This window comes from Pithys albifrons, chromosome 10 (assembly GCF_047495875.1).
Source record: "Pithys albifrons albifrons isolate INPA30051 chromosome 10, PitAlb_v1, whole genome shotgun sequence".
NCBI lineage: Eukaryota > Metazoa > Chordata > Aves > Passeriformes > Thamnophilidae > Pithys > Pithys albifrons.
In genome coordinates, this window is record NC_092467.1 from 23513140 (window position 1) to 23529569 (window position 16430).

At 43.5% G+C, this 16430-nt stretch overlaps 1 protein-coding gene across 5 annotated transcripts in view; it reads left to right on the forward strand.

Moving 5' to 3' along the window:
- RNF220 (ring finger protein 220) overlaps nucleotides 1-16430 on the forward strand; it is a 215307-nt gene that overhangs the window by 179520 nt on the left and 19357 nt on the right. For 4 of the 5 annotated variants that reach the window (XM_071565847.1, XM_071565848.1, XM_071565851.1 and 1 more), the window contains 4 exons: nucleotides 3097-3193; nucleotides 4239-4325; nucleotides 5923-5978; nucleotides 7700-7778. In XM_071565847.1, coding sequence (XP_071421948.1) covers nucleotides 3097-3193; nucleotides 4239-4325; nucleotides 5923-5978; nucleotides 7700-7778 — 319 coding nt within the window. Of the gene's footprint in view, nucleotides 1-3096; nucleotides 3194-4238; nucleotides 4326-5922; nucleotides 5979-7696; nucleotides 7779-16430 lie in introns of all 5 variants that reach the window. The other variant, XM_071565849.1, reaches the window with a different exon arrangement.

The window sequence follows — 16430 nt, forward strand, 5'->3', positions numbered from 1 at the left end:
CATCACAAACTTATTTTGTGGCTTTTCTGTTGTTTTTTTTTTTAAGCAGCTTCTGAAATCTTAAAACTGATAGCATGGCTTATGTTCAAAGTACCTTCTGGATTCATGAAGGTTATTTTGTTTAGCATACAGTTTTTGAATCAGTTTTCTTTTTACCATATTGCAATGGACTGCACTTGGTAATGTCAAAAAAGAAAAAGACATTTAGTGAAAAACTGAGAGTTGGATCACCTTATTGTGGCTTCCTTTAGGCATCAGTTTGGGAGTCCTTGTTTGATCAGAAATGAAAATTTACCCTTCTCCTGCCCATCGTCTTAACCTGTGAACTTCTCTACTGTGCCCTCCTCTCTGACTGAAAGGGTCTATCAGATCATCCCCATGTGTATCTGTTATTTTAACACATAGTGTCCAAACCCTCCCCCTTGTACACTTACCTGTGTAGGTAGGGAGCATAGTACTCTATTGGCAATGCACTGGTTCTTATTATAGAGATAGCTTCAACAAAAGCTCTGGAGTATTTTCCTTTCAGACTTATAAGGGATTTTCTTAAGTACAAAGGTTTTGAGAGCAAGGACACCAGGATTCTGGAGTCAAGGTGCCTTAATATTTGTAACCTGTATTGCAGTAAGCAGATCTCCTTGTCTTAAGCTCTTGCCATAAACCGCTAGTTGACTTGAGTCACTTGAAAACAAAATTGATGTAAAGGTGCATGTTTGCTGTGTGCTAAGCATCCTTGGAGAGAGAGGCACTGCGAGTGGTCCCACATACATTCACTCTTTTGGAAACCTTCCCCCCTACCCCACCAAGGCACTTGCTCCAAGTATTCATTGTCTGGCTAATGTTCAGATCACCTCCTGGGACTGGCCAAGTCACAGCTCCAGCTTTACATGATTTGTGTTTCCCACAGCTGCAAGAAAAATGAAGATCTGTGTGTCCAAAGTTTATGGCCTTTGAGAAGTGATGGGCTAAAGTAATGCCAGGTGCAGGGGATGGTGTTACTACAGGTTAAATGCCATGCCTATAAATTACCACCCCATTGCCCACTCTTGACTTTTAAAGCAGCTTTGAAAGACTATGCAGCATATTTGACAGGTCTCTCTTGCTCCTCTAAATCTTCTTCCAAACATTGTGATGAACTGAATGAGTCAAGATTTACTAGACGAGTCATTGCAGCAAGAGAAGGCAGCTTTGTGACACGTGTTGGCTGGCAGCATGCAGCCACTGTGAAACATTCTGCAAGGGATCTGCTGGAAGTGGACTGCCTCAGTGACACCACGGGGCTGACCTACATGGATGGCTCCTGCAGTACCTGGCACAGACATGGATGCTGCATTGTTGGTGCTACTTGTGCTACCTCTGCTAAAAATTAAGACTGGCAATTACTTTGAAGTAAAAAGTAGTTTATGCTTCTACGGAAAGGTTAGTCTTAAAATCAGTGTCATGCTACAGTTATAACTCGTTAAGGACCTTCTTGATATTCAGGGAAGAGAAATATCAAATCCATATAAACAAATTTTATTGGGGGCTTAATGAATCAGCGAGAGCATCCATTCCTAAAGAGCCACAGTAAAGAACTGTGTCTGCATGGTGTCCTTGGAAATGACACCCTTGCTTTGCCCTGCTCTCAGCACAAATGCAGACTGTTAGAAGTACAGTTCACTGTTCTGGGCTTGTGTAAGGGTGCTGGTGAGAGCCCCAGTGGGCTGAACAGACTCAAACATCTATAGCACTAAAAAGGCTGCCCTAATGATATGGAATGTCCTTGTTCTTTGGACATGTATTATCTAATAGTCAGTACTTCTACAATAATTTTAGCCTGTATTCCACATTTAGAACCACATTCACAGTGCAGGAACGTACCTCTTTTGGGGCATTTGTGCACAGCCAAGGTGACATCTACCTTACTCTTTCAGTGTTTGCAGTTGGGACATGCTCCCTGGTCTACCACAGACTTGGGTCACCAGCCATCTGTGGATGTACCAGGTCCTTCAGGCTCCAGCAGATACCTCTTTCTGAGCTAGGTGTCCAGCTCTGCTGTCTGGACAGGAAGTGCTACTTGGAGTACTGAAGGCAGCTGAAGTGAGCACATGTCTATCTGCAAAGCTTCTGTCCCCAAACAACATAGATCTGCTGCGGAACTCAACACAAATGAGGACCTTGCAACACCCTGGGGTTCAGGAGACTTTTGCTTATTGTCTAGTCTCATGGGAGAAAGCATATTTAATGTTAGCTCTTATAAAGAGTTAATATATGTTTTCTGTAATTTCCCTTCTATTAATAAACCTTAGACAGCAAATTCCATGGGAGATTCATCTTTGTAGGTGTTTGAGTAGATTCAATTAACAGAAGCCTGGTTACAGTGTGCCTGACAGTCAACAAAATGCTTGGGAACCAAAATAGATATATAAATTGTTAGAAAGTGGCATTTGTTGCACAATCAGTCTCAGACAGAACTGCAAATGCTTTCTGCTGGAGTTGGAACTGGTCATAGGCTCTGACCTACCTGTGCTGGAAGAGCTGAACTCTTGATGAGTTGCATTGGAATTTCCTCATATAAGAAGTGCTGGTAAAGAGCTGTTATTGACTGTGAAGTCTGATTTTTCCCCCTCTCCTAGAAACAGGTTTGCTGTTCTTAAATGTTTTTGAATGTAGAAATCTAAGCCATGACTAAATGCATTTTTAAAAGAAAAAGATATTTCTAATTGTATTTTAGCCTCTGCGTGTATCTTACCTGCTAATAGTGTAGGTTTCATGTTAACTACTTCTGTGAAAAATTAGTCTTCTCTATTTTACTTCATTGTTTTTTCTGCCTTTGAGAGAGACCCTTACAGTGCCTTCAATTGTAAAATAACTCATGTGGAGCTAAAGATCAAGAATGTTTCCTTTTCAGTGTTGGGGGGCATTTAAAGCATAAAATCTAGGAAGTTAGAGCGTTTCTGTGAGTGTTCTTGTGCAGTCTTTGGAGATGGTACCTTTTATGAGGCTGTTAAGAGTAAAGGACATCACGCAGACTGGTGCTATAGCACCATTCTTAGGAGATCTCCTACTCTTCATCTCCAGCTCAAATGCTCATCCATGTGTTTTATTTTCTTTCAGGTTCTGGGTTTATCATGTGCAGTGGCAAGGAGAATCCAGACAGCGATGCTGACTTGGATGTGGATGGAGACGACACACTTGAATACGGGAAACCACAGTATCGTTTTTGAAAGGCTCTTAACTGAGGGGGAACCCAGAGGTGCATCTGCAGCTACCTTTCATACAGCACTGCCCTCGGAAGTGGTGGATAATCTGTGTCCAGCCCTACTGGAAACAACACAGCGTTCTCCAGTAATCATGTTATTTGACCTAGGAAGGATTCCCAGTTACTCTGTTATGTTGATGCAGCACTAGTTCAGACCTGGTTGAAGCCTGTAGGAGACATTGCAGGGGATCAGTTAATGTTTCTTTGTTCCATAAGCAATCTCTTGTCTCCATCCAGGTTTCTTTCATGTGGATAGCTTTTCCTGCTCCAGAGGTAGGAATTGAGTTTATTTTCCTCAAGACACCCCTTTGTTTTGGGGAGTTTTGTTCAGTTAACCACTTTTCACCTTCCACCCTGAGTGACTGATTTTTTTCCCTTTCATTAAACAGTTCATGGGCAGAAGTATCATTAGGGGAATTTCTATCATTTGGAACATCATTACTGTATTAACTGTCATTTGGGAATTTCTTCATCTGGGAGCCAGGCTCTTTTGACACATCTCTGGGAGAGCTGTGGTTAGACTTCTGCCCTGCAGCAGCTGTAACAACCATCAAAGAGGAGTTTCTGCAAGGGTATTAGGCAGACACTGCCCTAACTGTAATGAGACTCAATGTATAGCTATGGCATTAGGTTTTATTGAAACCTGTACCAGCCTTTAAGATTGAAGCCCCATCCCTTAGCTAGTAGAAGATCTCTGTACCTCAAACAGAAATAGTGGAACTGCTCAGGTTGGGCTGGCAGAGTTTGAGGAATTGATTTTCCCCCTCTAAGAGGCTGTGGCATTATGTTACTCTCAGAAGACTTTACTGTTTCTTTACACCCAAAACAAAACTTTAATCCAGAGTTTAAAAGCAAGCCCCTTCATCGTTACCAGCCGCTCTTCTTTTGAGGTGTTCCCAGTTGGAATTATCTGTATCCCAGATAGTGTCCCAACCATCTCAAAAGCCTTTCCACTATCTACAGCAAGGCTATGTGTTCCTTAACCCGCTGTGCTCAGGTACACAGAGGCAGACGTTATCCCTTGCACTGGAGAAGAGCCAGGTGAAGCCAAAGAAAGGGAGGCGCTCCGAGGTGCTGTTTTAAAGTAAGTATCATCCCTTTCTAAATTACTTTAATTACTTTTCGAGAATTTCAGTTTGTGGAACAACTTCATTCACTTAAGCACAAAGGTTGCAAAAAGAGACTTACAGAGCAGCTTCAATAAAGCTTCTCTGCACATTCTCCCTCTCTGAGCCATCTCACTGCCCAGCCAGTGAAGTCTTTGCCCTGAACATTGCTGGACAGAAAATGAATTCTATTGATGAGGAAGCTGTGCTTTACTAAGTCCTTATGCATCATCTTGCTTCATGATGAAATGTGGTCTCTTAGTAGTATAGTGTGAGGCTATCCAAATCTTTTTCAGGACAGTAGGAGTCTGGCACCCAGGGTATGATTTCAGTGCATCCCATTACATGTTGTGGGATGTGCAAATTAATCCTTCTGTATTCAGCTCTGGATTGGGGTAGGATGTGTGCTCTGCCCACATACATACATGGAGAATGTAGGCAGCCAGCATTCAGGGCACTTGGAGAAGCAATCCAGGCAAATAAAATGAGTCTTAACAGGGAGCCAGGATTGCTTTCTAAGCCCTCTGCCCTGCATAAAACAGGACTTAAATTATCCCTCTATCTCTTTCATTGAGTGATCCTGTGAGGTCAAGGTTGAAATGATTGATAGAGCAGTGAAATGAAGTTTTCTTACTGCTTAGCTTATCAGAAACACTAGTTCAAAATTAAATTTCACTCCATAGAAAAGTGGCATTTGCCACGCTGGATCCAAACCATTGGTCCATTCAATACTTTGCTAACCATGCTAGTCCAAAGGCAGGGCCTAAAAGATGCTCAGCCTCCTTCACAGCCTGGACTGTGTTATTGTAGCAAGAACATACTGGATTATCAGTGGCTGTGAACACTTAGTGCTTGGTGAGACAACAGAGGACTTGAAGCCAGGAGACCCAGTTCCTTCATGTGGCTTGCACCTAACACAGTTTGTTTGAGCAAGGTTGTTACATGTTTCCTGGACTTGTTTTCCCATCTCTAAAACAGGAAAGGTGATGTTGCTTGTAAAAGCACTTTAAAATTGTGGTGAGTTTCTTTAGAAATGCAGTGGTATAGCTGACACCATGAAGCATGAGCCTGTGTTACCTTTGGAGTGCAGCTGTCTTGGCATATAGAGCTAAAATGTCATACAATCACAGGTGTGCGGCCTGCTCAGAAGATGCCTTTCTCTTACAGTCTCTGTTACTGGCTTGCAAATGAATGGTCAGGTTTCAGAGTTGTCTGTACTTCAATGTTGCTACACAGTGAGTTTCTTTTCACAAATAAAGTTCATCTTCGAAACGGCGTATTCAAAAATGAGCCTTAGGTCACAGTTGCTGTTTGAATCCCAAGCCTTCAGTCAGCATCACAATCCCTATGAGATTGTGCAGAGGGCACAGCTAGAAGTGCAGGTAGGGAGGGCACTGGTGGAAATGTGGAGTAGCACAAAAACACTTCCTGCAGCCAGCCATTCACTTGCTATTTGAAGCCTAGACTGGTGAATAGAAGTATTGAGAAAGAAGGGGTGGGTGAAAGAGGTATCTTTTTCTGTGCAGCAAAATTTTCAGTATTCAACCTTTAGCATTCTGCCCTTTTCTCTTTCAGTGGTGGCACACCCAGTACTCGAATAACACCAGAGTTTTCTAAATGGGCCAGTGACGGTGAGTGTGGAACTTTTAAATTATTAATTTGTAAGCTACAGAAGGGCAGATAGATGTTCCATATATTCTGCTTGTCAGTTCTTTGGCAAGGTAGTTACTGATACTCTTGCAGAGTGTAATCAGATACGTGTGCACGTACAATCACACTGTCTTTTTGAAACTTTAGAGCACAATTAACTGTGGTCAGTGGCAGCTGGGGAAGTTCCCAAAAATACCCCCTTAACTGGTGTGATGATAAGAAGTGGGGGTTGAATTGACTTACTGTTGTGTCATTAAAAGGCAAACTGCTGTATTACAGAGGGAGCCAACAGAGCCTGACTTGTGTGATGGTGGTGTTCAGCTGCTGGGGGTTTAAAAGCACACAGGTGCATCTATTGCTTGGGTTTTTCTTCAACTACTTGCTTAACTTCCCTTCCTTGAAAGTGAATGCTAGAGACTTGTTTCATAATCTTTTGGGTAGATCTTGTCCTTTCTGCCCTCTGTATGGGAAGAAAAATGTACATCTTTGAAGCCTGTACCTTCAGAGTAGGAACTCTTAAGATCTGTCCTACATCATGACCTCTAGTTGAGACTACAGAGCAAATAAGTTAATGTGAATATGTACCTTTGTATGCATTACTTGAAAGCTCATAGCATTAAGAAGGAAGGGAGAAGTGTTAAAACCATTTGACTCCTGTTTTTTTTTTATTTAATGCCAACAGCACTAGAAGTGTAAACAGCAACCTAGTGGAAATATGAGAATAATAAAACCTGGCGCTTTCCAGCTGCAGATGCCAAATCCATTTCCAGAGCTGGGCAGTGCTGTTCCAGCTGCCTTAGGTAGAGAATTGAAGCTCAGCGACCTGAAGAGACCTGTCCCAGTGATTTTGTTTCCTGTTCTGTTACTGTCATGCTTTGGGCATTTGATTCCCAGCCTTGAAAGTACCTACAAGACATAACTGCTTGCCAGTGGGAGGGGGGTGAATAGAACCAGTTTTGCCAAGGGCATGATGGTTAAATGGAGAACATAGGATATCTATTGCAGGCATTTTCTTCTCTGGAATAGGTAGTCGTATTTATTTTCTGTGATGCAGGAGCACTCGCTTGTAGGTATAGTCAGCTGCAGTAGCTACAGCCTCAGAGGTGGTGAGGAAACATCCATGACCACACTTGCTATGAGCTGTTTTCTTTGTACCTTTTATTACCTGAAGCCACAGTGCTGAATCTACAGCCCAGGGCCTGGCCCCAGGGCAGTTCATCTCTCTGATCTCCAGCTGGTATCTCACACCCTCTCCAGTGCTGGAAGCAGCCATGATGAGCAGTTTTGTCATACTAGTTACCTGGCATGTATTTTTCTTCTATATGAGGGGTCTCAGCAAAAGGGAGAAGCTAAAAGCAGGGTCTGGACTGAGTGGATTTGCTGTGGACCCACTTCCATGTGGCAGCAACCCTTCTAAATGAAATCCTCGCTTAAACAACTGGAACATCTGTGAGGGTCAGTCAGTATGAAGTGGAGAAACTGGTAAGGGTTGTATCTTCTTCAGCCCCAAATCATAGAAACATTCTATCCGGAGAGAGCCCTGCTGCCAGACAGGGACATGTAGCATTGGTGTCTTCTCTCTCTTACTGAGACTTGTCATGAAATGGCTCGTTGGGGTCCTCTGAAACTTTGACTCGCTCAGACTATTTCATTGCAATGATCAAATGTTCTCCTGCTAATTCTTCTGTTCTTCCCTCAGCAGAAATGCCCTCAACGAGTAATGGTGAAAGCAGTAAACAGGAGACCATGCAGAAGACCTGTAAGAACAGTGACATTGAAAAGTGAGTGTGAAGTGGATAGCTTCCATTTTTCTTGTTTTGAAGAACCGTAGTGTCCCATTTGGTGCTCCCAGAAGCAGTGGTAGTCTGAGGGTAGGCATATTTGAAGCTTTTACTACTGAGAAGTTGTGCTCCAACTTGAAGCGTGGACATGGAGCACTTGCGGCTGCTGTGCTCACAGAGGGCCTGTGGGGAGTGATCCACCACATATCTGTGTGGGCAGGTACCCAGTGACAAGGAATTGGGTGCAGCTTCCAAAGGGCTTCTCTACTGCAAATTGCTGCCCTCTAAAGTATGTAAGTCGATCTATCCATTCATTCCACTATGATCTAGTTAAGGTAGGTTTTCAATTACGTGTTGCATAACAGCCTAGACTAGAGCTGGAACTCTGGACAAAAGATGAAAATTCAAAACCCACTTTAACTTGACAAAAGGAATTGGCTTGTCAAGCTGTGCTTTGATCTTTTTGATTCCTCTTGCAAATGTATCTTGGGGTCCTACTTTTACTGGAGAAGTTACCTTTTTGTTGCATCTTGTTTTTTGAGGGCAGTCTTTCACGTGGCCTTTATTCTGTTTTCTCCATGGTATCTGCATATTTCACCTTCCATCTCTCCAGCGAAAGGGAATCCCTCAGCAACACTGTAATTTGGCAGAAGCCTCAATGAGAGAATTTTTTTTCCATAAGATACATATTGTGCCTTTGAATGGTTTCTAACATAAATAATGTCTGAGTTTCTTATCCGCAACCTTCCAGTGATTCAGAAGCTTAAGTCCCAGTGTTTGAATATGCAGTAGTGCTGGGGACTCTTGGGCATCTCCTTTCCTGTCCCTTTCTGCTCACTGAATGTGCTGGAGTCTAGTCTGGGATAGAAATAAATGGTTTGATTTGCACTGTTCGTTTGAGTAACAACCTGTATCCTCAGCCTCCTTCCACATGCTCCTAGGACAACTTACTGCTCAGACAGGTTTGATGGTCAAAACCTAAAACTACAGGCTCTTCTCTGCTGCCATGGACTGCATTAGCTGGGATGGGGCAGAGTTTTAAGTTGATTTAAGTTGATGTAAAACATTGCCCCAAGATCAAGTGAGAGATCAAACAGCTTGGATGAGGTGGAAGCAATTAGGTAATGATGAGTTTTAGACATGACATCTGGAGTGGGGGGAGGCCACAGATAATTTGGGAGGGGAAGAAAATCTGGTGAGAGCATTAGGATGACTTTACAGAAAGTTGTCATTTTTTTAATGCAGTTTGTTCTCCTCCTGCCCCTGGGTCCTGACTTGAGAGGTTGTATCCCCAGTACATTTCTGGATCTCTGGCAGTTCAGGCAGCCTGACAGAACATATGTTCACAGTCAGGGGTTAACTGGGGAAACTCCCTGCTGCAGAGGAAACTTTACCACTGCTTTGCCGTCTCGGCACTTTCCTTTTTACAAGCCTTTTTGTTAGCATGTCCCAAATGTTGTCCATCGGCTGTTCGATGCTTCTCAGTGTGCAGACTTTGGCCAAGAACCACTGAGTTTGGGAGCTTCCAGGTCAGTACAGAAGGAGATTTGTCCTTACAGCGAGCCAACCCTTGCATGCTGTCTTGGTGGCAAGGACTCATCCCTTCTGCCCTAATCTGTCAGCCTCTGTCTCAGCTGCTGCTTGGCTTCCCTTTGGGCCTTCTGCCTGTCAGCCCAGCAGCCCTCCACCCTTCCAGATCCTCTCCTATTGAAAATCTTTAAACTGCAGGAGCTGAAAGGATTTGACATTTTCCAGAACACTTGAGCTCAAGTGATAAAATTGACATAGCTTTAATAATCTGATCAAAGAGGCTTTAGCTGGCACCTTTTGAAGGGTCCCAGAATCCTTTCCAAACAACTCTCATGCTAACATTGCTGTGAAGTGGGGAGAGCGTGTATATGTATGTGTGTGCACACACGCTTTGCTCTGTAATAACCTTGCCCCACTAAAGCTTCAGTTCTGCTAAAAGTTCTGCTAAAATAGAAATTACAGGAAATTCCTTAAATGTCTTGTTCAGTCTTTCCAGTAATGCTAATTTTTGAAAGTAGTAGGGGGACCTTTTTATTTAGGGTGCTTTCTTTCACTGAGGTTCAGAAAACAAGATGGTGTTTCAGGTGGAGAATTCATAGCTGCTTTTTTTGCTGTCCTTTCCTTTGAGATTCATGTGTGATAAATAGTTTCTGTCCTGCCATTTAAGGAGTCTGAATGCTCTGTGTGCTTGTCTGTGTAGAGGGGTTCTGCTAAATTAATTGATAACAGGGATCAGAGCTAGAAGCCTACAGAAAAGGAGGGGGAAGGGACTCCCACTGTCTGGCTGCTTCCCACTCCACTGCTGAGCCATGATATATGGCGACCCAGCCCAAAAGGCTAAATTGATTCATCTCTAGTTCCTGTTTCTTAATCTGGAGCTAAATTGGTTTCATTTTTCTTGTTTTGGGAGGTGCTTACAGGAAGTTTTTGGCAGCATGACTTTACTCCATTGTTTGTAACTTCAATTTTTGCCTTTAAATGGGAGCATTATTGATTGGCATGTTAAACCTTCTGTAGCATCTGATTAGCATTTTAAAAATTGTCCAAAAGCACATGGCTTAGCACCTGTGTCAGCTGTACTCTCCATTTAGAGAAGTAGCTAATAGAGTTAGCAGTGATCTGCTTATTGATCCTTCTCTCATAAGAATGACATTCCTTCCTCCCCTCTTCCAAAAATAAGTCCTGGCAAAGAAAGCAGTGTGTTTTTCTTTGTTTTTTAATCCATTAATACAGTACAGCAAGCAGTCCTTCTTTTGGCACACAGCTAACCTTCTTTGCATATGCAAATTAATTTGATCTAAACTTTTGTCTGTATGAGACTCTCTTGGATGTAGAACAACTAGATGGGTTTTGGGGTAAGGTGTTTGTTGGCCCACTCCTTGTGCCATGCCAGGTTATCAGTAGCTTGGACAAGTTGATCTCATCTCGTAGTGTTGAACTTAACGTGCAGCCAAGGTAGTGAGACACATGGTAGTGCTCCCAGCTCTCCTTCCCAACACTGCAGGGTGTCTCAGTGCTCCTGAGCTTTTCTAAATCGACAGTGTGAAGTGTCTGGGAGACACCCTGGGGTGTCATCGGGAGAGATGTGGGAGCATCACATCTGAGCTATGCCTGTCTGCTGAAGACCCCAGCCACTGCCAAGGCAAAGCTCAGCTGGTGCAATGCTACTTTACCTCAGCTTGAGATGCAGCTTTGCTTAGAGAGAGCAGCTGGTCCCTAATTGCCCAGGCATCCTCCCCAACTCCTCCACCAACATCGTATTCTCAGCAGAAGCACTGTTGCACACAGAGACCTGCAAAAAACACCTTCCTCACAGAAAGTCTTCCTCTGCACTCCCTTCCAAGATGCTGCCTGTGAGGGTCTGGTGCCATTTTGAAACAGAGGTTCCCTGGGGTTAAAAGCCAGCATCTTAATTCAGAGCGCCAATGTTCAATTTTGCTTTCTGCCACCAGACTAGATTGCAGGCCAGCGAGAGAGTCTGGGTTAGTGGCCCACTGGGTCACCTCCCATTTGTTTTCCTCAATTTTGTGTTGTCATAAATTCATTCCAGCCCGTTGTGGTTGATCAGTTTATCTCCGCCGGGGCAGGGAGCGCTGCGAGCATGATATATGGCACAGAGCATTGTAGCCAGCCTCTCCATGAATCACTCCAGCTGTTTGGTGTCAGCCCCAAAGCAAACAGGACTTGGCCGCTGAGCGGTGACTACGATGAGCTCAGTATGGGAAGAGACATGACGTATGAATGTTTATTTAATAATTCTCTAATATTTCCAGTGGAGTGTGGCTGTGCCTTCTGGGAGGGGTGAAAGGGGGGCAGGTTGAAGAGGGAAACTCTAATCTGTTGGGGTGGGTCATAAATCAGGCAGACAACATCATTAATCAGGGATGGGACAGAAGTGGAAGGAGGTGGGACTGGAACTGCCATCCTCAGTGGGAAGGGGGCTGTGCTTTTTTTTTTTGTAAAACAAATCTTGTTTCTGATTCTGCCTGGCCCCAGCCATGCTGCCTGCATAATAGCAAACCCGGACACAAGGCTGTTTAAGTGAGTATGCTACCTCTGCTCTGAACCTTGCAATACGAGCCTTCCAAGCATTAAATCCCTTTATAATTATCTTCTTTATAGAACACTTCATGCTTATCGTGCTTCACTGGATAAGACGTTCATTGGGTTAAAAAGAGGGGTTTAGAGACAAAAAGCAATTGTATTTGTTTTATTTTTCCTGTCTCCTCTTTCCTCCCCTTCCCCCCCACCTCACCTCTTTCCAATCCAGCTGCTCTGAAACATCAGCTCTGGAGGGGCTCTGGTGCAGCAGCACAGGAAGGAGCATCAGTTAAAATTAAACAAGTTTACGTGGGGGTCCTTGTGCAATGAATCAAGCATGTGCAAGCGGTCAGGGAGGTAGCAGTGCTCCCAGGCAGGCGGGTCAAGGCAGGAGCAGAGTGTGTGTAAAGCCAAAGGATTAGCAGAGGCCTGAAAAGGGAAGGAGCCACGCTTAAGCTGGTATGTCAGAGGGAAACAGAAGCTGTTGTGAATTCACACCACAGGATAAACACTTCCCAGCCCTTCTCCATAGTGTCACACTATTAATAGGCTTTGCTGGGAGATAAGAACATCTCATAGCAAAGACAGAATTAAAAAATTACCTCGAGTCATAAATGAACTAACCCTTTGTGTTCTGCAAGAGCATGATGTTGCTAGTGGGTCCAGTCCTAGAGCAACCCATGTGAACCTGAGCGAGGATCCGGGAAGCTGAGCTCAAGTGTGGGATCATCAAAGCCAGGCTGAGAAAGAACTGCTGGGCTGTGCTAGTCATGTCCAGATTTTTATCTTTATTAGGTTTTAGTGCTTTTCAATAATTTGGTAGTGTTTCCGTAATTTCGATACTTTTTGTATTTGTACTGTATACTTGTGTTCACTGTTGAAAGGGTGCAGAGGTAGATGTTCCATTTCTTGACAAAGCGAGACTTTGGCATTACTTCATCCTCTAGGCTGTGACAGTAGAGAGCTGGGCTGTGTTTCTTTATTCTTCTCCGTCTTCTAACTGTTGGGTAGAAGTTGCATGTGCCAATGGTGGTCTCAAAACTGTAATTTTATCAGTGTTGTGGTTCTTCACAGGGTGATGGTCAACTAAGCTGAGGGAGGCAGGCTGACTGTACAAGCTCGGACCTGGGGGAAGGTGGTATCTGTTTAGTGCAGCTGTTGTCTGGAGGTTTGGTCTAATTTCATGGATTGGGGCAGTTTTCTGTAGATTTGGGCATCTTCATATGGGAAAGGACTCTCAATGTCTGTTCATGCTGTGATGTTTAAAGCTGAACCATCTGCAAACCCAAAGGGGCTGCTGGTTTCAGGGACGATAGCATCCCTGTCCCATAACTGGTGAAAACCCCCAGAAGGAACTTCATTCCTTTGTTGGGCGTGCACTTTAGGCATCTCACCATTTATGTCTTTTTGCCTGCCTGTTCTTTTCTTTCTGTCTTTTTTTTTTTTTTTTCCCCCTTAGTTTCAGAAATGCTGTTAACTTTAATTTGTAGAGTTGCTTCCTGGGAATGAAAAATCGATGGGGGGCTATCGCAGTGTGAAATTCGACTGTCACTATTGAGCTATAGAGTTACCAAGATGTCTTAGAAGGTAAAAAATAAATCGTGGCCCAGCAAGTGCTCAGCTGTGCTATTTCAAAGGGGATATGAGGCTGATGGTCTGTTAGAGGGTACTTCAGTTAGATGGATGATGATTCCCTGTGAAATATTGGAGTTATTCCATAGGTAAGAGAAACTTTAGCTTATAAGACGCAAACACCTGCCTTCTAGCAGACAAATTCTGCCCTTAGATGTGTGAGCAGCTTGTCAGAGAGAGGATTCATCCCTAAAATGAGACTGTTGTGTTTAACAATGTCTCTGATGGAGCATTGTGGATCTTGCTATATTCCTTCTGAAAATATTTTGAGGATGTGACTGTTTGTTCACATCGCTTAACTACACTGCAAGACTTAGGAGGCAGGGACTGATACTATTTTTTTAGGAAATGTTTGTGTGGTGCCCAGATGATCTCAAGAGAAAAGTAACAATTATTTTTACGAAGGCTGCATTCCCTGTTTGGATGGAAATGTTCCTTTGAAAAGCTGAAAAGGGATCATGTTGTACCCCCTCCGCTGCCAGTTTGCTGTAACTCTCCTACATCTGCTGAGGGGCAGCCCTGGCTGCACAGGCTGGCTGTGTGCTGGTGGTGACAAGGCTACTGCTTTCCTTGGCACTCACTGCCTGTTGTGGCCAGACTCAGTGTTTGTGCTGTGCCAGCTGCTGTATGACAACAGGATGATTGTAATTACAGCTCTTGGTAGTTTATGCATTTCTTAGGCTACAGTTAATAAGTATAAATATGAAATAGTAGTAAAAAAACACCAGTTTGTGTTACACTTCACTAAACCACATCTGGGACAACTGCAGAGTTGGTAATCACTTCTCTTACACTTGTATGCACAGTTGCAATACCGCTGAGGGGAGCTTACTGCGGCAAGGAGTGTTAAGCCACATCTAGTTAAAGCTTGGTAAAGACTTCCAGAAGAATTGAATGACAGAAGAATTCATTGTGCTCTTGTATCTCCTTCACTGCTGTAACACAGAACACGGCACTGCCTTTCCAGAAGCAGTGTAATAGCAAGTAATGTAATTAAAGTACTTTAATATCCATGTTGAATTTTTTCCCTCACTTTGTAAGGGCTTGTCCTGACCATACTCCGCACCACTACGATCACTTCATCCCATTTTTCCATTTTCTTTCTTCCTTTGTGATTGTTTTTGTCTGCAAAAAGCTGTCATTTCCCACTCAGTTGCATAAGCATTACGGCTTTTCCCTCAAAGGGCTCGCTTATGACCTGTCCTTCCACTGCACTGCTGGTTTCCTCTTCCAGCTCTGGGATCACAATTGGTTTTATGATACTAATGTGCCATGGCCTCCTTTAATAGCCTCGTGTTTCTTTTTGAAGGCACAATTACCTTAAATGATGCTAATTCTGATCCCTTCTTTCCTCGTAAAGGAAACACCATCCGTGTAAAAAGTTCTAGGGCGGCAGCAGCAGTTGTAGGAAGCTGTCTGGAGGGCGTGTTATCGCACTGTCCTTGTGTACCTCCAATCAGCGATCGTGACTGGGGGTTCTGGAAAGCATATCAACTCCATGGTAAAGCCCTTAAAAGGCTATAGATGAGTCCAAGTGCTGCTGTAGTAGCATAGATATTTCCTGTTTATTTTGGTTGTTTGGATGTGGGCCATGGGATTTGAAGGCATTTTTTTAATAGCTTGCAGAGGCTGACTGCAAAACTCAGCTGCATGTCCAACCTTCTGAGCACCATTCCACCCTAGGAATCTGCTATCCCTCTTTCACCTTCATGGATATTTTATAATTTTGTGCCCTGATCGTCCAGCCAAAGCTACCAATAATCTCAGACAAGCTCTGGGCCACAGTAAGATGACAAGTTACAGCTGCCATAAGTCTTCCAGTAGAAAAATAGACCTGCCTAGCTATACGTGGAGCTTGGTCATAATCCAAACATGTTTACTTGTGGATGGAGGCAAGTTTCAATAGGCTGGATCCTCTAACCTGAGTGCCTCAGAGGGAGCTGCATCTTCATTTCCACTGTATGCCTTTCTTGGCCCTGGTTTGTACTAAGACAAAGACCACGGTGCACCTTCACAGATCTGTTAGAAATACAGTTATGGTACCAGCATGAAAGATACATTGGAAAGGTGAACTGAGATATTAACACATTAGATGAGAAATTATTTCTGTTTAGGAACTTTGTTTAGAGAATAATTTTCTAACTCAGCCTGTGCTGCCTCAACAAAACCTTGCTGCAGCAAACCATTTTTCTGTAGCATGGCTTTTTCCTTTATTGCCAAATCTGCTCCAGTAAAGCAATGGGATTGCATTTATTTTCTCTTTGGAACAGGGGACATAGTCTCTAAATCTAAATCAGAATGACCCATGCATTCTTTCTCACAGCTTTCATGTCGAACCATAATTGCTCAAATGGCACATTTAAAATTTTGGCGCAAGCTCAGACTTTCGCTCACCGCCTTTTTAAATAAGTCCCAGTGGCCAGCGGATACTGCGTAGCCCTACAAATGCATCCAAACATGCTGACTCTGAGGCTCCTTCCATTCTGAATGATCAGCAGTGCCATCTGTCTCTGTTTTGATTGGGGCTGGGCACATGTGTCCCAGCGAAACATGGGCCAAAAAAAAAAGAAGAGAAAGAGCCAGTGCCTGAATTTACTTCCCACTTCTGTGAAGACATTGTTTGGTTCTGTGCTATGGAGGCAGGGGAGATATGAAAGCAAAATTAATTCTTCTGTCATTAAATTCTTCAAGGAATCTTTACCCAAGTCGCTACTAAATGTGACTTACAATGCCTTCTTGTAGTGGTAAGCTCCCCACAGTGGTATTGCAATGGTGCATGCAAGTGTAAGAGAAGTAATTCCTCTGTGGGGAAAAAGAGACAACATTTTTGGTTTGCATCAAGATGAAATTACTCAGAAGCAAACTCTGAATTTGGCAAGCAGATGCCAGTACTAACAAGTTGTGCAAGCAAGTATAAAATAGAGGCGCTCGTGACTGAGAGCGCCTCAG